Below are 19,213 nucleotides of genomic sequence, written 5' to 3' on the forward strand. Positions count from 1 at the left end.
TTCTCTAGAAAACCTGAAATCCTAATCCTAGTTCACTGTCATGTAAATTTTAATGGGAATCTTGCTCATCTTTGCCACCCTTTCTCCTCAACCTCTTCTCCCTCCCTGATTTATTCCTTCTTCCTTCACCCCACCTGACAATTCTTTGCCAGCAATTTCTATACTACCCCTGCACACCCTTTTATTATTCCTCCTGATTTGTCATTCTACTCCTTTCAAATCCCCCTCAGTTTGTGATTCCCCCCTCCCCCTTTTTTCTGGAATTGAGGTACAGGGGGGAAAATAATTATTTGATCAGATTTTCTAACCTACCAAGAAATTAAGGGTCTAAACTTTTTATCATAGGTATATTATAAATGATAGAGACTATCAAGCAATAATCCAGAAAAAATACATGATTCAAATGTTATACATTGAGTTGCAGTTCAGTGAGTAAAATAAGTATTTCATCCCCAAGCAACACAGGATTTAGTACTTGGTGGAGAAACCCTTGTTGGTAAGCACAGAGGTAAGACATTTCTTGTAGTTGGTTACCAGGTTTTCACACATCTGAGGAGGGATTTTGGTCCACACTTCCTTACAGATCTTTTCTAAATCCTTAAGGTTTCTTGGCTGTTGGTTGTCAAATCAAAGTTTCAGCTCCCTCCATAAATTTTCTATAGGATTTAAGGTCTGGAGACTGGCTAGGCCACTCCATGACCTAGATGTATTTCTTCTTGAGTCACTGCTTTGTTACTTTGGTGGTATGTTTTGGGTCATTGTCATGCTGGAAGACCCATCCACGTCCCATCTTTGGTGTTCTGGCTGAGGGAAGAAGGTTCTCATTTAAGTTTTTACAATTCATGCCCCTGTCCATTGGCCCCTCAATGCGGCAAAGTCAGCCTGCACCTTTAGAGAAACAGTCCCAAAGCATAATGTTTCCACCTCCATGCTTGACTGTAGCAACGGTGCTCTTAGAGTCATAGTCAGGATTTTTCTTTCTCCAAACACGGTGTGTCAAGTTAATACCAAAGAGCTCAATTTGGGTCTCATCTGACTACAGCACTTTCTTTCAATCCTTCTTTGAATCATTTAGATGTTCATTGGCAAACTTCAGACGAGCCTTACATGTATCTTCTTGAGGAGGAGTACCTTGCGGTTGCTGTAGGATTTTAGTTCATGGCGGCGTATTGTGTTACCAATGGTTTGTTTGGTGACTGTGGTCCTAACTGCTTTGAGACCATTCACAAGCTCATCCCGTGTAGTTCTGCGCTGATCCCTCACTTTTCTCATGATTATCCTTACCCCATGAGGCGAAATCTTGCATGGAGCTCCAGACTAAGGGCGATTTATTGTCATTTTGTATTCCATTTGCGATTAATCACTCCAACAGTTGTCTCCTTCTCACTAAGTTTCTTGCTGATGGTCTTGTAGCTCATTCCAGCCCTGTGCAGGTCAACAGTCTTGTTCCTGACGTCCTTTGACAGCTCTTTGGTCTTGCCCATGGTGGTGAGGTTTGAATGGAAGAAAGATTTCTTTTATACACATAACAAGTTGTTTTTAGGAGCTCCTTTTAAAATTGACAGGACTAATCTGTGTATCACATAACCAGTCTGTGGGAGCTAGAATTATTGTTGGTTGGAAAGCGGATCAAATACTTATTTACTCATTGTACTGCAACTCAATTTATAACAACTGTATGTGTTTTTTGGTTGATATTCTGTCTCTATCATTTAAAATACACCTATGATAAGATAGACCCTTCATTTCTTTGTAAGTCGGCAAACTTACAATGTCTGCAGGGGATCAAATAATTATTTTCACCACTGTATGCCCAACCTTACTCAAGATTTGTTCCTATGCAAAGAGGCTGAACTACCAGACAAACACTAAACATAGTTCTCACACACACCGATCACACACTTGCTTGTTATAACCATTTCAATTCCAGGTGATACCATACTACCTGCTCAATTTCTAATGCAGTCCGTACGTTGGTCAAATTCCAAACAAATTTTCTTTAGAAAATCGGAAATTTTGTGCGTCTGTTGTAGAATGCAAACTAGTTGTTGATATTGGATCCTTAGTGTGGTCAGACCATTTCCCCGAATTTTCTCACATTTGAAATACCTCATGCTTCTCTATCGGACTAGACATAGCTTCTAAACCAGGGGTCAGCAGCTCGTCGATTGTGGTCTACCTGTCAACCGTGGGCAGGTGACAGGTACACCACAAACAAGTACCTGCGCTGCCAACCCCCACCTTTTACTTGCCGGTCTCTCTCTCCCCTATCCCCCAGCTTCCTCTGCTGCTGCTGACATTCTCAGCGCACAGCAGAAGACAGCACGGCTCAGAACGGAGGGCAGGAGAAGGAGCTAGAGAGGAGAGCTGTTAGTAAACAAAACAGTTATCCACCACGTCAGAGATCGTCGAAAATTACTGGGCGCCGGCGAGCAGTATTTCTGCTTTGGACAGGAAGCGGTTAACGCTGTTGGACAAGGTTAACGTGTTCAAGATGATCTACTTACCTAAATTTCTTTATGTTCACTCCGGTCCTCCAATATACATTCCTAAAAGGCTTTTCACACATATTAATTCATTGCTCAGTTCTTTTTGTGGTGTTCTAAGGTACTTAGGGTGTCTCTTGAAATTTTGCAACGTCCTGTGGAAAGGGGGGGTCTTGCGCTGCCGGAAATTCACATGACCATACTGAAGGTTTGTAGGAATATGCAGAAGTTGAGCATCAATCAAATTTCGTATGCGCCTCTGGGTCTTTCACCGAGTGCTCTGCTATGGTGTAACCTGTGCTTGGGCGAGTTTTCTAAATTGGATGACAGTCGTATATGGACATACTATGTGGTTAAATACCTCTATCATTTATATGAGGATGGGAGGTTTAAATCCTTTCAACAAATGCAGATTGATTTGGGGCATACCTACCTCTTGGGGTTTTCATTATGCTGAGCTCAGTTATGCTGCATTACGACAATTTTGTGCGAAGGTGCTGTCTCTCTCTAACACTAGAAACTCTCCTGAGGCTGGAGCATAGTAAATTGCTATCTAGCTATTAAGCATTGACTTTGATAGATAGTAGACAATGCCATAGGACCAGGGAACGGTGGGGTGCTCATATACCAGCCCTGACGGAAGAGATGCGGTCAGAGGTGCTTCATTCATATGTAGCTCCTGCCATTTCTTCCAAGGATAAGATGAGATAACTCCAATACTTACACCAGATATATTATACAACAATACATTTATTCAAGATGGGTAGGCGAGACACTGCAACCTGTCATAAATGTTTAGCAGCTGAGGGAACGTTCCTGCATATGGTGGGGGAATGTGCTAACGTCTGACCACTGTAGTCGCAAGTTACCCAGTTTATGGCTGACGCTTTCAATTTTCCAGACGTATGTAGCCCGCCAACTTGCCTTCTGGGGGTAATTGAGGATGATATTATGGATAATACCACAAGAACTTTTTTTTTTTTAAGTGTAAATTACAAAACAAAGCATATTGGGCATACCCAGGCTAAGAAAATAAGTGTAAAAACAAAACGGATAACAAGCAGCTTAACTTTTAAACTTTGTGACAACCATTGCCAGCCGGCACAACTCTTTCCTCCCCTAGTAATAGGATAGGAGCAATACAAACAGTCTCCAAGGCTCCACAGCGTAATTAGAAGTATGCTGTACCAAATACAAGGATACAACATGTTAAAAAGCTAATGGGGTAAATCAACAGAAGCCACTGAATCTTTTGCATCTATCCATATATTCCAGACTTTACTGAACTTGTTAAGATAGCCCCTTGACTCAAATACAAATTTATACAATGAGATCATTTTGTTAACTATATGCTTCCAGAAATCAGATGTAGGAGCTTGTGGGGACTTCCATTTAGGAAGAATGACTCTACGTGCATAAAAAAGTAGTAAACCCAGTAAAGTTCTCATAGCTTTAGACATGGCTAGAAGATGAACTAAACCTAACATGCATACATGTTAAGGGTACAGAGATGGTCGTTACAGACCTGATACGTTGAGTGACCTCCAACCAAAAAGATTTAATCACTGGGCAATCCCAAAATACATGTAGGAATGTCGCCGGATCCTCCAAGCAATGCCAACATTTAGCAGAGTGGGAGGGATAAATCCTATGGAGTTTTTGGGGGGTGGAATATATTTTATCTAGTATTTTAAACTGAACTAAGTAATCTCTAGTTGAAACCAGTGACTGAATTGGATTTTCCCAGATGTCCTCCCAATCCTCTGTATCTAGCTCAGGTACCTCCTTCTGCCAGCTTGAGAGCAGCCTATCTAGGCCTTCATGAACCAATGATAGCAGAAATTTATACATACTAGACAATGAAGTCCTGACACCTCAAAAGATATGGGTTGATTACGAAACTGCTGCTGGAATGCATGATGTAGTTGGAGGTACCTGAACAAATATGAATTAGGGAGTGCATACTTTATTTTCAAGGAGTCAAAAATTTGAAGAATACCCACCTCACAAATTTGTGGAAGATATTTGATCCCTTTGGACTCCCAGACATTAGGATCTGGGCATACAAAGAGTTCATTGAGAGGGGGGGGTTCAGCCACAAGGACATGTGAGGTGGCAGGATGATACAATTGCCAGGCCTTAATAAGTGATTTCATTGATTGTGTAATTGGGTAAGGAGCCAAAGCCCCTCTGTATAGCAGGTTTTTCAATACCTCATAGGAACCAAGATGTGCAGCTTCAAGCACCACTGCAGTGTTGCTCTCCTCCGCCGCCAGTCAGTTATGAGCATAAGTAAACAAAGCAGTAATACAATAGGTATAAAAGCTAGGGCACTCTAACCCCCCTTGTGTCTAAGGCCACTGGAGAGTAGCCAGTTTAAACCTGGGCTGTCCAGAGTCCCAAATATAGGAGCACATTGCCGAATCAAATTGTTTGAAATTCTCCGGTATGGTTACCAAGGAAATATTTGAAAGAATGCACAAAAAAGAAGGGAGCAATTTCATTTTAAGAAGATATATTTTTCCTGTGAGTAGAGGGGAAGGTGTGCCCAAGCTGTCATGCATTGCTTTTTTGCAATAAGGGTAAAAGGTAATAAGCAGAGACCTGGGGAGAAACCCCCCCCCCCCCCAAATATTTAGCAGAGGAGGTCCACTCTAAAGGTAACTCTGGGTCCTGTGCTTTGTGGTCTAGGAGTACAATTTGTGACTTATCCCAGTTAACCTTTAAGCTGGATAAGGGGTAAAAGGAAGAGATTAAATGAAGTGCTTCCTTTAAGGGAAGGCCTCAGGTCATTAAGAAATAAGACTCCACCTCCAAAACAGCCGCCATATAAACCCAAACTACCAAATCAAAAACTTTGGCTACATCTAAAATAGAAAGGATTCAAGAGGCAGAGTCATTTGTGAGGAGTAGTACATGAGTACAAATTCTACGAAGATGATTATCTGTGGATTTCCCAGGTAAAAAACCCATTTGATCTATGCTGACCAAGGAGGGCAGAAACTTCATCAGTCTCATGGCCAGGATTCTTGTTAGAATCTTTAAATTATAATTTAGGCGTGATATGGGCCTATATGATGCATAGTATTTGGGGTCTTTGCCTGGTTTAGGTAATAGCATGATGTGCACTTGATACATAGAGTGAGGGAGAGTTTGGGACTCATTACTATCAGCAAATATTTTGCAGGGTCTTTGGGCCAGTTCCTTGGCATGCATCTTATACCAGTCTCCTGGCAAGTCATCTGGCCCTGGCATTTTGTTGAGGGAAAAGGATTGGACAGCTGCTTCAATTTCAAGGGCAGAGATCTCTGTCAAGAGCAGATACGGTTTTCTCCAACAGGTTTGACAAAGAGAGGCTCCGCAGGGTTTGCGCTAGAGAAGGACCATCTGGGGGGAAATCGGGTGATATAATTGTTGATAAAATCTCTGAAATTGTGAAAGTATATCTGAGGGGTCTGTGAGATGCTCCCCAGATTTCGAAATCAGTTCAGGTTGATTGTAGCCCTAGTACTGCTTAGACCTTGAAGAGGGGGACATTCCCCGAAAGCTTGTCCTCAAAATTGTATGTTAGTGCATATAAAAAAAGTATCACGGATAGAACTCAATTGAAATCAGTTCAGAAACAACTGTTAGCAGCCTGGTGTCTGCAAGCAAATTGACCAATAGCTTGCCATTTTTGTCTCTAGATTCAAACAGACTATCCGCCTGTATGGCAGCATCAGAGTGGGTTAGCGATGTAAGATGAAGTTCCAATTCCCTGTGGGCCAAAGCCAGCTGAGAGTAATTGTCCCCAGTAGGGGAAAGTGCAAAAGCTGAAGTCTCTCAGTGTTACAACACACCTACAATTCGATTATTAGACTTATTTCTTTGTGAGTGGGCAAACATTCAAAATCAGCAGGGGATCAAATACTTATTTCCTTCACTGTGTGTGTGTGTGTGTATATATATATATATATATATATATGTGTATATATATATATATATATATATATATATATATATATATATATATATATATGTATATGTGTGTGATCAGAGTCCTTAGACACAGTAGAAGAAAGCCCTTGAGGGGTATAATTAGTGTATTGTGTAAGATATATATGCCATCTGTCCACTGTATAATTTTGTCTATTTGGTGCACTTATAAACAATATAACAGTGATGCTAGTATAGTGCTATGTCATGGGAGTGTAGCTGTTTACTTTAGCTGGTTTCATATTTGTTTTTTCCTATGGTGAAAGGAAAGAAAATTCCATATATTAAGTGCTGCTTGAATTAACATAATTTTTCTTGTAAAGGAGGTTATGCTTTTTAGGTTGAGCGGTCTTGTTAATTTGCATGTTCATGGGGTTTTTATATTCTAATTTCTATTTTACAGGTGGATCCATCTCATACTGGCAGGGTAGGACCATCAGAAGCAGCACTCTTCCTCAAAAAGTCTGCACTTTCAGATGTTATCCTTGGAAAGGTATTTAATCGTTGTCCATATTGACATGCACAAGAAAAAGGATTAAAGTCTTTTACCTCTTGGCCAATGACTTTAACACAGATCCAAGTTAATGCTTCTACATAAACCTAATTTTTTAATTTATTGAGGGGAAAGACAAAATGTATTTGCTGAGATCAGTTTCTGACAGTTTTACATGAAGTATGCCATGTGTATTGCATAAATGTCTAGTTCTTTTTAAAAGATTTTTAAATAAACTATAAATTACAGATCTGAAAACATTTTTCACTTTATATTGTGGTTAAAGCGGAACTTTAGATCCGCTGTGGACAAGCACTGTTCTGTGTCTGCCCCCATAGCGCTTCCTATGGGTGCAGATACAGAAGAGTAGGAGCCAAGAGTGCAGGCAGGGGAACACCAGAAGAGGAGGTCGGAGCTGCTCTGTTCAATATCATTGCACAGAGCAGGTGAGTATAACATGCTTAATATTTTAAGTTAAAAAAAACATTGGCTTTAAATGCTCTGTAACTATTCTTGTGTATTTCTGTTAATTTAGATTTGGGACCTAGCTGATCCAGAGGGAAAGGGTTATTTAGACAAACAGGTATAAAGAAGGTAATTTATACTTATTATATTTAATTTATATTTTGTGAGTTAAACTTTCATTTTTTTTTTCTTTAAATGCAGGGATTTTTTTTTGCTTTGCGGTTAGTGGCCTGTGCGCAAAGTGGACATGAAGTTAACCTGGCCAGCCTAAACATACCAGTGCCACCTCCCAAATTTGTAAGTGTTTTTTTTCTGCTGTTTATAACTTTTTTTTTGCTTTTCTTAGTACTTCAGCAGCATGTTTACAATTAAATATACATACTGTCAGAATCTCTTCTCAAATTCTCTTACGTTGAAACTGAACTTTAGGGACGAAAAAAAGTTAACTCTTTTTGTTTTACCTACGGAATAATGAATAGGGTGGTATACTTGCCTTATTCCTCTCTTCCTTGGCATCCAGCACTCTCTTCAGTTTGTCTGATGTCTTGGGTTGTGGGTGAGCCCTCAGCGTCCACACAGGCAGTGCAGGACTACTTGTCCGGCGTTGTATGGGATGGTGTCAGAGAGCTGTGAATGGTTGGGTAGCAAAGGGAAGACAATTCATATGGAGAGGAGAGACAGCCTTCGTGAGCAAGGAATAAGATAAGTATATCATCGTATTCATCATTCCCAAGGCAAAACAGCATTAAGATGTTTGGAACTGTTTCTCTGGTTGCATTCGGTTTTAATTATTTTCTTCTTTTGCCCCCTTACTGTACTTTAGCTGATTTGTTTTTATAAAAACTTTTTTTCATTTATATATTTATATTTCAGCAGCATAAAGTTTTACCAATTCATTTAGGGCGGCACATATTGGACACCATTAATAGTCTGTTACAGCAAAACTCTGGTGGAATGTGACCAGTGATGGACACAGCTATCAGAGGGCCATCCATGCAGGTATATTTGCAAGCCCTCTATTCTTTTTACTACACATATTACACTTAACATTACACACACACTGTACTGCAAAATTTTAAACTTTTATAAGAATATTGTAAGTAAGGATGACAGTACTTTACACCCTACTCCTGGGACTCAATGAGTACTGTATAAGGCAGACAGGTCTGGGCACACTAGTTTGTCAAGGTTTTCTAGCACTTGCTCTGCAGACTTACTAGTTTTTAGTTTTAAAGTCTACAGCAGAAAGAGAGGGCAAATGCCAGTGAGTACAAATTAGATTTCTAGGGCAAGAAAAACTCTAATTTGCAAGACAGTAAATGAAATGGCATGCTTGTTTAGTGAATTAAAAGGAAGCAAGTCTTCCTTAGAAGTAAATGGCAGGGTCAGTGACTGTGTACATTCACTGTACTATAAAGTTGGCATATGTTACTGACACTTGGAATTCCTATTGAAGAATTGGGAAATCCTGACATGCAACAGCAAACATGACTCAACCCAGCAAATATGTATGGGAATTAAGCCAGTAAATGAGGTTTAATACTATGGTGAATGATCTTACCAATGACAGGTGCTGAATAGGCATAAAATGATTGGCAAACCAAACAATGGTTGTTTGCAACAATTGTATACAACAGTTTTGGTAACTGTCAGAAGTCATGTGGTAATGCAATACCCAGCATGCAGAAAGCTGTAGTGCCTTAGTACAATAAAATAGCATGCTTGGATTTACAGGGTTAGCAACTAAATAATATTAATGACATTCTGCTGTTCCTTTCACTATTGCAGCTGCCTGCTTAGGATGCCACTTGCATGGTTAAGCAGCCCCTTTCCACGCCAGTACAGCGTGGCTTCAATTGTGGCCTCTGTTACACTACTGATTTCCTTTCCACTTAGAAATAGGGGCATGGGAAGAAGTACTGCTGGAAGTAATTGCATTGGCATGAACTTGGTCTGCGTGAAGTGGTTTTCCGAGCTTGTCCACCTTGAAACTAAAATGAGATAGCTCAGGGCAGGGTAAATAATTGTACTTCTGTAAACCAAAGGTCTGTTTTTCAATATGTTTGGCATTGTGTCCTTCTATATGCAGTTTTCATAAGCAAATTATTTTTCTGAATCTGTTGCAGTTTCTTACCTGGAGATCCTGGCAGTAACATCACTTTTTTCTATCAGACTAGTAATCCTAAGCAACTTTGTCACAAACTAGCAACAGCATTGTCAACCTGCTTTGTGTACTTCTTCAGTTGGCTGTTGGGCTGCGTATCAAGAATACTAAATAGGAAGAAGAAGATGCCATTGCAAGCTGACAAAGCTGCAGTAGTAGGAAGTGTAGTTAGTGCCGAGATCTCCAGGTAAACAACTTTGCAACAAATTCTTAAAAGAAAACTTTGCTTACGAAAGCTGCATACATTGAGGCATGACGTCAACCATGCTAACAAAAAAAAAAAAATAGATACAGGGTTTACATGGACTAACTCAAAAAAATCAGTAGCACTGCAGGGCCATTTCTCCATCTTTGAACGTGAACTCTGATATAAGTTTTAAGAAGTATGGAGCTGTGAATCATGCCCTAATGGTGTCCATGCAAGGCCCCATCTTCCTAACATTGGTTGCAACAGCTGAGTAAGGATCTGGCTATAGAGGTCAGTAATTTATTCTTTTAAACTAACAGTAGCGTTTGCTACTGCACGCTGAGATTTTCCAATTTCTGGGTATGAGAAAAGGGAATGAGATTGTCATGTCATGAACCTCATACACATGCTTGCTGGTTGAGAACAGGTAGCCATCCCAACGCTTGTCACTTCCAGTGAGAAATCTCTGTAAGTAGCTTTTATCCTGCACTAAGATCTAATCCACCCTTAGATGTAATATTTTGAACCTCAGTTAATTGCAGATTACTACTCTATGTTCTAAGATTTGTTCTCATGACTATGTACATGAAAAGCTTATTTGCCAGTCTGGGCACTGGGGAAGATTTATAAATAGTACCTGAGAAAAACAGTTTCAATTGGAGCATAGCCAATCTGTTTTTAAAGTTTTATTTTCCATGCAATGTAGAAATAAAATATAGAAGCTGAGTGTATAGAAGAGTCTGTGGCGCCACTCTAAGCTAGGAAGCAAGAGTAGATCAACATACTGGTATTGAAAGAGGGAGCAGCGTATGTGAGTTATTCCAGTGACTTGTGTACAGTCAAGGAATGGACACTGCTCAGACCAGTCCCTGGATTCTGGTGTGTAGGGTGGCTCCACCGCTTCTCCAGCCACGCCCTTTGACGCATTTCACCCTGCCCATCGGGGATTGATCTGAGTGGCGTCCATTCCTCTATTGCACAGAAGCTGATTGGTTGCTTTGGACAATGATACCAGTTGAGATAGAACTTGCTTAGACACTGCTGTTTAATACCCCTGCCCATTTGCACAGTAGTGCTTTTCCTCTTTTGGCACTTGTCACAAAAAATGTTTTATATCCTTTTTGTTATATTGTTGTTTGTTGCATACAGTTGCAGGTTAAATGCATTTATATGGTGATTATTTTTAACGCTACAACAAAATTAGAAGTAAACTGATCATGAGAGAAATATGTGGGCTACTGTTGCCTGGCTATGATACTGATGTGTTTGCTTAAGGTTTAAGTCATTGACTCATACAAATATAAATTAGATTTTTGCCTTTCATTTACTACATACTTGTTCCCAGTCTGCGATTTTGAAGTATGCATACTAGACACAGCCAGGCAAGTAGCATTTTCAAGTAGACAGCTTATGCAGCCTCCATAATTCACTCATCACAGATGTGCTTTCATTGGCCTCTTGCATTTCCCTAGTTTCAAGTATTGTTTAGTTTTGGCTAATGTTTCGTCTTCATGCTGGCTGCAGTGCTCAAAAAAAATATTTCAAACCTAGGAAGCTACCAAAGCTTTGTTGATAAAGAGATGTTATCGTGAGCTAAATTTACATATATTTGACTGATAAAAAAATGATGTATGTGCTGCAGTCTGCTGATAACAAAGCTGTTTTTGTCTTTTCAGAGTCCCCTCTTAACAAATTTATTACCTAATTATTCTGTCAGTAGACCTCTTATATTTTCACTTCCCTTATTCTAGTGCAGTTACATTGCACAAAATAATTTTTATCCTGTAGACAGGGTTGTCTAAGATGGACATGTAGTTTTAAATTAACTTTAAAGTGGTATTAAAGGTTCTGATTTAAAAATAAATGTCATACTTACCTGCTCTGTTCAGTGGTTTTGCAAAGAGCAACCCTCTTCCTCTTATTCTCAGGTCTCTCGCCGACACTCCTGGCTCCTCCCCCTTGACCAGTGCCCCCTATAGAAAGCAGCTTGCTATTTGGGCATTGGTGCGTGCTCGCTTTCAAGCCCGGCTCTTCTCATCTATAAGATATATAGAGCCGTGGCTCAGCCCTGCCCCCCACTCTCTCCTCATTGGCTCGCTGGCTGTGATAGACAGCAGTGGGAGCCAGTGGCTCCTGCTGCTTTCTCAGACAAGCAGGAGAGGGAGTCCTGGGACAGCCAAGGCTCTCGTGCACATCGCTGCATGAAGGTTAAAAACATTCTGCCTTTACAACCACTTTAAGTAGGAAATATAAAAATTAAGCGCAAAGCAAGCTAACGCTTTTTTTTTTTTTTTTTTTTTTTACTTCAATAGATTTTTATTGAAGTTTCATAATGGAAAGGTTTATAACTACAGTGGTGAAAACATTTATTTGATCCCCTGCAGATTTTTTAAGTTTGCCCACTTACAAAGAAATGAAGGGCCTATAATTTTTATCATAGGTGTATTTTAAATGATAGAGACAGAATATCAACCAAACCAGAAAAAACACACGATACAAATGCTATAAATTGAGTTGAAGTTCAGTGAGTAAAAAAAGTATTTGCTTCCCTACCAACCAACAATAATTCTGACTCTCATAGACTGGCTATGTGCACATGTGTACCACAGATTACTGTCAATTTAAGAAGGTGCTTCTAACGACAACTCGTTAGGTGTATAAAAAAGACACCTGTCCACAGAATCTCTTTCTTCCATTCAAACCTCACCACCATGTGCAAGACCAAAGAGCTGTGAAAGGTTCTCAGGGACAAGATTGTAGACCTGCACAAGGATGGAATGGGTTACAAGACCATCAATCACCCTCGGTCTGGAGCTATAAGCAAGATTTCGCCTCATGCGGTAAGGATGATCATGAGAAAAGTGAAGGATCAGCCCAGAACTACATGGGAGGAGCTTATGAATGATCTCAAGGCAGTAAGGACCACAGTCACCAAACAAACCATTGGTAGCACAATACGCCGCCATGGATTGAAAATCCTGCAGTTCCCCCAAGGTCCCCATCCTCAAGAAGGCACATGTCTCATCTGAAGTTTGCCAGTGAACATCTGAATGATTCAGAGAAGGATTTGGAGTTCTTTGGCATTAACTCGACTCACCGTGTTTGGAGGAAGAAAAATGCTGACTATGACTCTAAGAATACCATCCCTACAGTCAAGCATGGAGGTGGAAACATTATGCTTTGGGGCTGTTTCTCTGCTAACGGTACAGGCCGACTTTGCCGCATTGAGGGGCCAATGGACGGGGCCATGTATTGTAAAATCTTGGGTGAGAACCTTCTTCCCTCAGCCAGAACAATGAAGATGGGTCGTGGATGGATCTTCCAGCGTGACAATGACCCAAAACATACCACCAAGGCAACAAAAAAGTGGCTCAAGAAGAAGCATATTAAAGTCATGGAGTAGTCTAGCCAGTCTCCAGATCTTAATCCTATAGAACATTTATGGAGGGAGATGAAAATTTGTGTTGCCAAGAAACCTTAAGAATTTAGAGAAGTTCTGTAAAGAAGAGTGTAGCAAAATCCCTCCTAAGATGCAAACCTGGTAACCAACTAGAAGAAACGTCTTACCTAACGTGCTTGCCAACAAGGATTTCTCTGCCATGTACTAAGTCATGTTTTGCTTGGGGATCAAATACTTATTTTACTCACTGAACTTCAACTCAATTTAGAACATTTGTATCATGTGTTTTCTTCTGGATTGTTGGTTGATATTCTTTCTCTATCATTTAAAATACATCTATGCTAAAAATTATAGACCCTTCTTTGTAAGTGGGCCAACTTCCAAAATCTGCAGGGGATCAAATAATTATTTTCCCCACTGTAAGCAGAGAAAAATATTACATGTGATATTGATGATGTCAAACACCATCAAATATAGTGGTCATACTATGTTCCAACAGAAAAAGTGATAGGAGAGCAGCTAAGGTAAGATAGATGAGATCTACAAACCATGAAAGAAGCAAGAGTAGTTATTGCTTGAGTGGACATGATAGGTAGAGCGTTAGTATTGGAACTGTGGCAGTTGTATGGTTACCGATGAGATAGAACTTTCAATATAAAAGAGGAGTAGGTGGAAGAAAATTAAAGGAAAGTGGAAAGAGAAAAAGAGGAGAGGATGATTTCCTTATCCAGGGATCAAATGGTCCTTGAGTGTAGGAATTTTAAATCACGAGTGAAGGTGGTCAAGATTGGGTTCGAGATTTTTCACTCATGGGGCCCAGATGCTGTCAAATCTGGCCATGTTGCCAGTCAATTTTGCACTCATTTTTAATTGATCAAGGTAAAGTGATTCAGTTATTGCCTTAGTAAAAGCTTATTTATTTAATTTTTATTAAGGAAGGTCTCTAGTCTATGGTTTTTCAAGAACATATGGCTATAGTTTGGTATATTCTTGACCAAAATCTATGTAGCATAACATTGCTGCATAAACTGTGGGAAGGATACCCGAAACCAGTCTGGCTACCCTGGTAGTGATCAAGTTTTATCTGGACAGAAGCTTAAAGTGGTTATAAAGGCTCAAGGTTTTTTACTTTCATGCATTTTACCTCAACCCCCCCACCCTTTCCTTAAACTTCCATGAGCCCGATCCCAATCCAGCGATGTGGAGAAGAGCAGATGCTCTGCCTTCTCATTGACTGAGACACAGCGATGAGTGAGCATGCATGAGTGCCCCCTGGGCAAACAGCTTGCTCCAGGGGGCACTCAGCAGGCGGGAGGGGCCTAAAGAGCCGTCCGGAGACCTGAGAAGAGGAGGATTGGACTGCTCTGCACAGAGCAGGTAAGTATAAAATTTTTGTTATTTAAAAGAAAAAAATTGAAAGCTTTACAATCACTGTAAGCCCTGGTTCACACCGAATGTGATTTCAAAGTGGTGCAATTTGGTCCCATTTAAAGTGCGACTTCAAAGTAGCACTGATATAGACACAAGTGCGATTTCATTGCCAGTTACCTTCTAGCCTATGAGCGTTAAATCGCACTGAAGTGGTGAAAAAGTAATGCAGGAACTATTTTCAAATAACGCTACTTAAATCACACCTATTAAGACCATTCAGTTAAGTGCCATAGAAATACATTAGATGCGACTTTACATGCAATTTGTAAATCGCTTGTCGCACCTGAAGTCGCAGCGGTGTGAACCAGGGCTAAAAGTTTGTCCCAACCTTTGTAAGGCTAGGTTCACATCTAAGCGTTTTGCTGTGCATTTTGCAGAAACACACTACAGTCATTTTAACATACTTTCCTATGGGACACGTTCACATCTGCACGTTTTCACCTGGTGCGATTTTTAGAATGGGTAAGGGACTTTTTTAAACGCAAAATGTTGCATTTTGGTTCAATAAACTTCAGTGGAGACACTGCAGAAATGCTTGTAGTATGTTTTTGATACATTTTTGAAGTTTTTAATTTGCCCAGCAACAAGTTGGCAAAAAAAAAAATACCACAAAACGTGTCAAAAACACATATGAAAAAACGCACTGCAAAAAGCACTGCAGAAACGGATCAAACGCGCAAACTGTATAGGTGTGGTTCACCTTACTGCCACATTTGTTGGACAGCTTGCTCTGCTTGCAAATGGTGAATAAAAATAAGCATTTGAAACAAAATGGAATTAACACAGTAAATACTACGATTGCAGGCATCAACCACATGCAGTTACCCAAACACAATATTTTTCGCTATAGTCCTTTAATACTACATGCTCTAATTAATCAGCTAAATTTAGTACATAATGTGCAATAACTTTCCATTTTCTTTTGTTTTGAAGAATGATACCAGCAGCCCCCTTTTGATCACACCACCTCCTGTTGAAGGTCTTTGGTCTGTTCGGGTAAGTTTTGCTCAGATAACATGCACTAAAGAGATACTCTACGTACTGTAAAATTTATTATAATGAAACCTGTTGCAATCCTGATCATTTTACTGCGAGCATTTGAAGAAATAAAATATAACTATTATGGGTTTTTTTTTCTTTGGATTACTCGGTTTGAATTACCCAGGTTTGTGACAGGTTTAACCAGGGCCTTCTACCCTTCGGCCACTCCCCTCTCTCATTTGCCGGGATTTGCTGTGTAAATACAGTGACTGTTAGACTAGGTCAGTGTTTCTCAACTCCATTCCTCATGGACCCCCAACAGGTCATGTTTTCAGGATTTCCATTATTTTGCACAGGTGATTTGATCAGTTTCACTGCCTTAGTAATTACCACAGCTGTTTCATCTGAGGGAAATCCTGAAAACATGACCTGTTGGGGGTCCATGAGGACTGGAGTTGAGAAACACTGGACGAGGTTCACATTAGTGCAGTGCGATGTGGTGCATTTTTTTCCTACATTTTTAATGCATTTTTTTAATTATCCCTTCAGCCAGTAGGGATGAGTCATAGGTTTTTAAGGAGCCAGCAGCGGCCAGCTTCCTTACAACCAGTGACTCATCCCTGCTGTCAGCAGCAGAGATTAATTATTGGTTGTTCAGAAGCCGACACCCACCGGCGTCCTAACAACCGGTTGCTCATCCCTGCTATCAGCCAGCAGAGATGAGTTATAGGTTATTAGGGAGCCAGCACCCACCCACGTTCCAACAATGATGAGTCACCCCTGCTGTCATCAGGTGATTCCCCATTGTGCAGTATGTAAACAAAAGAGCCCACATAGAAAAAAGTGTGTGGATCCTCCCCTTTGGTCTGGTGTGGGATCCCCCAAAATCAGACCCTTTTCTGAGGATGCAGCACCCCCCCCCCCACCTCCTGAACCATACCAGGCCACATGCCCTCAACATGAGGCTGGGCACTTGATGAGGACAGGGGCCTCTTCCCCACAACCCTGACCTGGTGGTTGTGGGGATGCAGGGGTTAGCTTACCAGATTCACCAAAAAATATTAAAAGTAAATAAAAACACAAGACCAGTTGAAACGTCCTTCATTAAAAAGAAAATAAAAAGTTTCCTGAGTTATTGCTGAATTAACAGGTCCATAGCAAAAATCCAAAAATTGATCTAGCCTATAGGGGGTGTACAGGTGTGAGAGATTACATTTTTAAAGTGTGTTTAAAGCCAAAACTTTTTTTGGGGGGTGATAGACTGTAGAAGTGTTAGCACCTTAGGTTGTTAAAGTATCTGTAAACTCTCACCTTGTAAAACAACCCATTCAGTTTAAAATAGAAATTAAAGGCAAAACCTCATATATACGTGTAAAAAAACATTATAGATACCTTTTTGTTTTTTTCCCTTTTTTATAAGTGATCACTTACTCTCTGTTCTCGGCTACATAAGGAGCTCAGGGAGGAGAAACCGCAACACACTGATCTTCAAAGTGAATGGCTGTAAAGTGAGGGGTGTTGGCACAAGCTTAATCAGCTCCCAGCACCGCTAGAAAACTGAACACACTGTACACTCATAGCTAGTGTGGTCAGTTTTTAATAGGAAAGCAGAGGGACTGGCAGGAACACCAGGGATTTCATACAAAGGAAGCAATACAAAGAGAACATGATACTTTTTCATACAAGTACATGGTACAGCAGGCACATATCAGGAACATGAGACATTGGGTTTAATGCTGTGTCTCAACTGAGGAAATTCACCCTCACAATTGGTCTATGTGATCATTGTCTCTTGTACAAGGTGATAGGAAATTCAAACTTTTTAAGTTGTCATTGAAAGCTGTCCAAGAGGGGGATATCACTTTAAAGAAATCTTTTACTTCCTCCTGTTGCTCTGGGTCAGGAAATGAAAAGAAACAGAATGCATACGATGAAAAACACAAACAAAAATAAAATGGTTCTAAACTTATCTATCCAAAAATAGCCTTACATACAGTGCATCCATAAAGTATTCAGACCCTTTCACCTTTTCAATGTTGTTATGTTGCAGACTGATACTATAATTGTTCAAATTCATTTTTCCCCCATTAATCGACACTTGGTACCCCATAATGTCAAAGTGGAAACAGAATTTTAGAAATGTCTGCGAATTTATTAAACAGAAAAAACTGAAATATCATATGTACTTAAGTATTCAGACCCTTTACTCAGTACTTTGTTGACACAACTTTGGCATCAATTATAGCTTAAAATATTTTTGGGTATAACGCAACACGTTTTGCACACCTGGACTGGGGGGTTTCAAGTCAGAGCTCTGGCTGGGCCACTCTAGGACATTCACAGTGTTGTTCCTAAGCCATTCCTGTGTTTTGACTGTGTGCTTAGGATCATTGTAATGTTGAAAGGTGAACCTTTGGCCCGGTCTGAGGTCCTGAGTGTTGTGGAACAGGTTTTTATTGAGGATATCTCTGTAATTTGCTCCATTCAGCTTTCCCTCAACCCTGATCAGTCCCCAAGTCCCTGATGCTGACAAACATTATGCTGCCACCACGCTTCACTGTTAGGATGGTATTGTGATGAGCGGTGCCTGGTTTCCTCCTGACATGATGTTTAGAATTTAGGCCAAACCATTTAATTTTGATTTCATCACACCAGAGAATCTTGTTCCTCACAGTCCAAGAGTCCTTCAGGTACTTTTTTGAAAACTTCAGGTGGGCTTTTATTTATTTTGCACTGAGGAGAGGCTTCCATCTAGCCACTCTGCCATAAAGCCCAGATCAGTGCAGGGCTACAGTCATGGTTGTCCTTCTGAAATTTTGTTCCATCTCCACACTGGATCTCTGGAGCTTAGTCAGAGAGACCATCGGGTTCTTGGTCACCTCTCTTACTAAGGCCCTTCTCTGGTTGCTCAGTTTGGCTGGGCAACCAGCTCTTGGAAGAGTCCTGGTTGTGCTGAACTTCTTCATTTTGAGAATTATGGAGGTCACTGTGGTCTTGGTAATCTTCACTGCAGGAGAATTTTTTTGTTGCCTTCCCCAGATCTGTGCCTTGCAATAATCCTGTGTCTGAGCTCTAAAGACAGTTCCTTTGACTGCATGGCTTTTGCTCTGATACAGTATGCATTGTCTGCTGTCAGGCCTTTTATAGAGTAGTGTGTGCCTTTCTAAAATGTGTCCAATCAATTTAATTTACCACAGGTGGGTTCCAATCAAGGTGTAGAAACATCTCGGCAACAATCACGAGAAATAGGGGGCACCTGTGCTAGATTTTAAGTGTTGTTGCAAAGGGTCTGAATACTTATGCCGATGTGATATTTCAGTTTTTCCTTTTTCATACATTTGCAAACATTTCTAAAATTCTATTTTCACTTTGTCATTATGGGGTACTAAGTGTATATTAATACGAAAAAACAGAATTTAACCAACTGTAGTATTAGGCTGCAACATAACAAAATTCAAAAAAGTGAACGGAGTCTGAATACTTTATGAATGCACTGTACTTTAACATTTTCTTTTGTTTTAGATTTAAAAATGTTTGAAATGAAAGAACATGAGCTGTGTTGTCTTGTCTTCCGTAGATGTACAATAAGTAAAAACTTGCAATGCATACAGTAATTGCTTTGTTCCAGTCT

At 40.2% G+C, this 19,213-nt stretch overlaps 1 protein-coding gene across 7 annotated transcripts in view; it reads left to right on the plus strand.

The window, feature by feature from the left end:
- The window catches only part of EPS15L1 (epidermal growth factor receptor pathway substrate 15 like 1), a 252,064-nt gene that overhangs the window by 49,685 nt on the left and 183,166 nt on the right, over positions 1–19,213 (plus strand). For 6 of the 7 annotated variants that reach the window (XM_089670784.1, XM_089670785.1, XM_089670786.1 and 3 more), the window contains exons 3-6: positions 6,865–6,954; positions 7,490–7,537; positions 7,621–7,716; positions 15,535–15,597. In XM_089670784.1, coding sequence (XP_089526910.1) covers positions 6,865–6,954; positions 7,490–7,537; positions 7,621–7,716; positions 15,535–15,597 — 297 coding nt within the window. Of the gene's footprint in view, positions 1–6,864; positions 6,955–7,489; positions 7,538–7,620; positions 7,717–8,331; positions 8,419–15,534; positions 15,598–19,213 lie in introns of those variants that run through there. The other variant, XM_089670790.1, reaches the window with a different exon arrangement.

This window comes from Staurois parvus, unplaced genomic scaffold (assembly GCF_062004578.1).
Source record: "Staurois parvus isolate SC_StPar_1 unplaced genomic scaffold, SC_StPar_1.0 ptg000096l, whole genome shotgun sequence".
NCBI lineage: Eukaryota > Metazoa > Chordata > Amphibia > Anura > Ranidae > Staurois > Staurois parvus.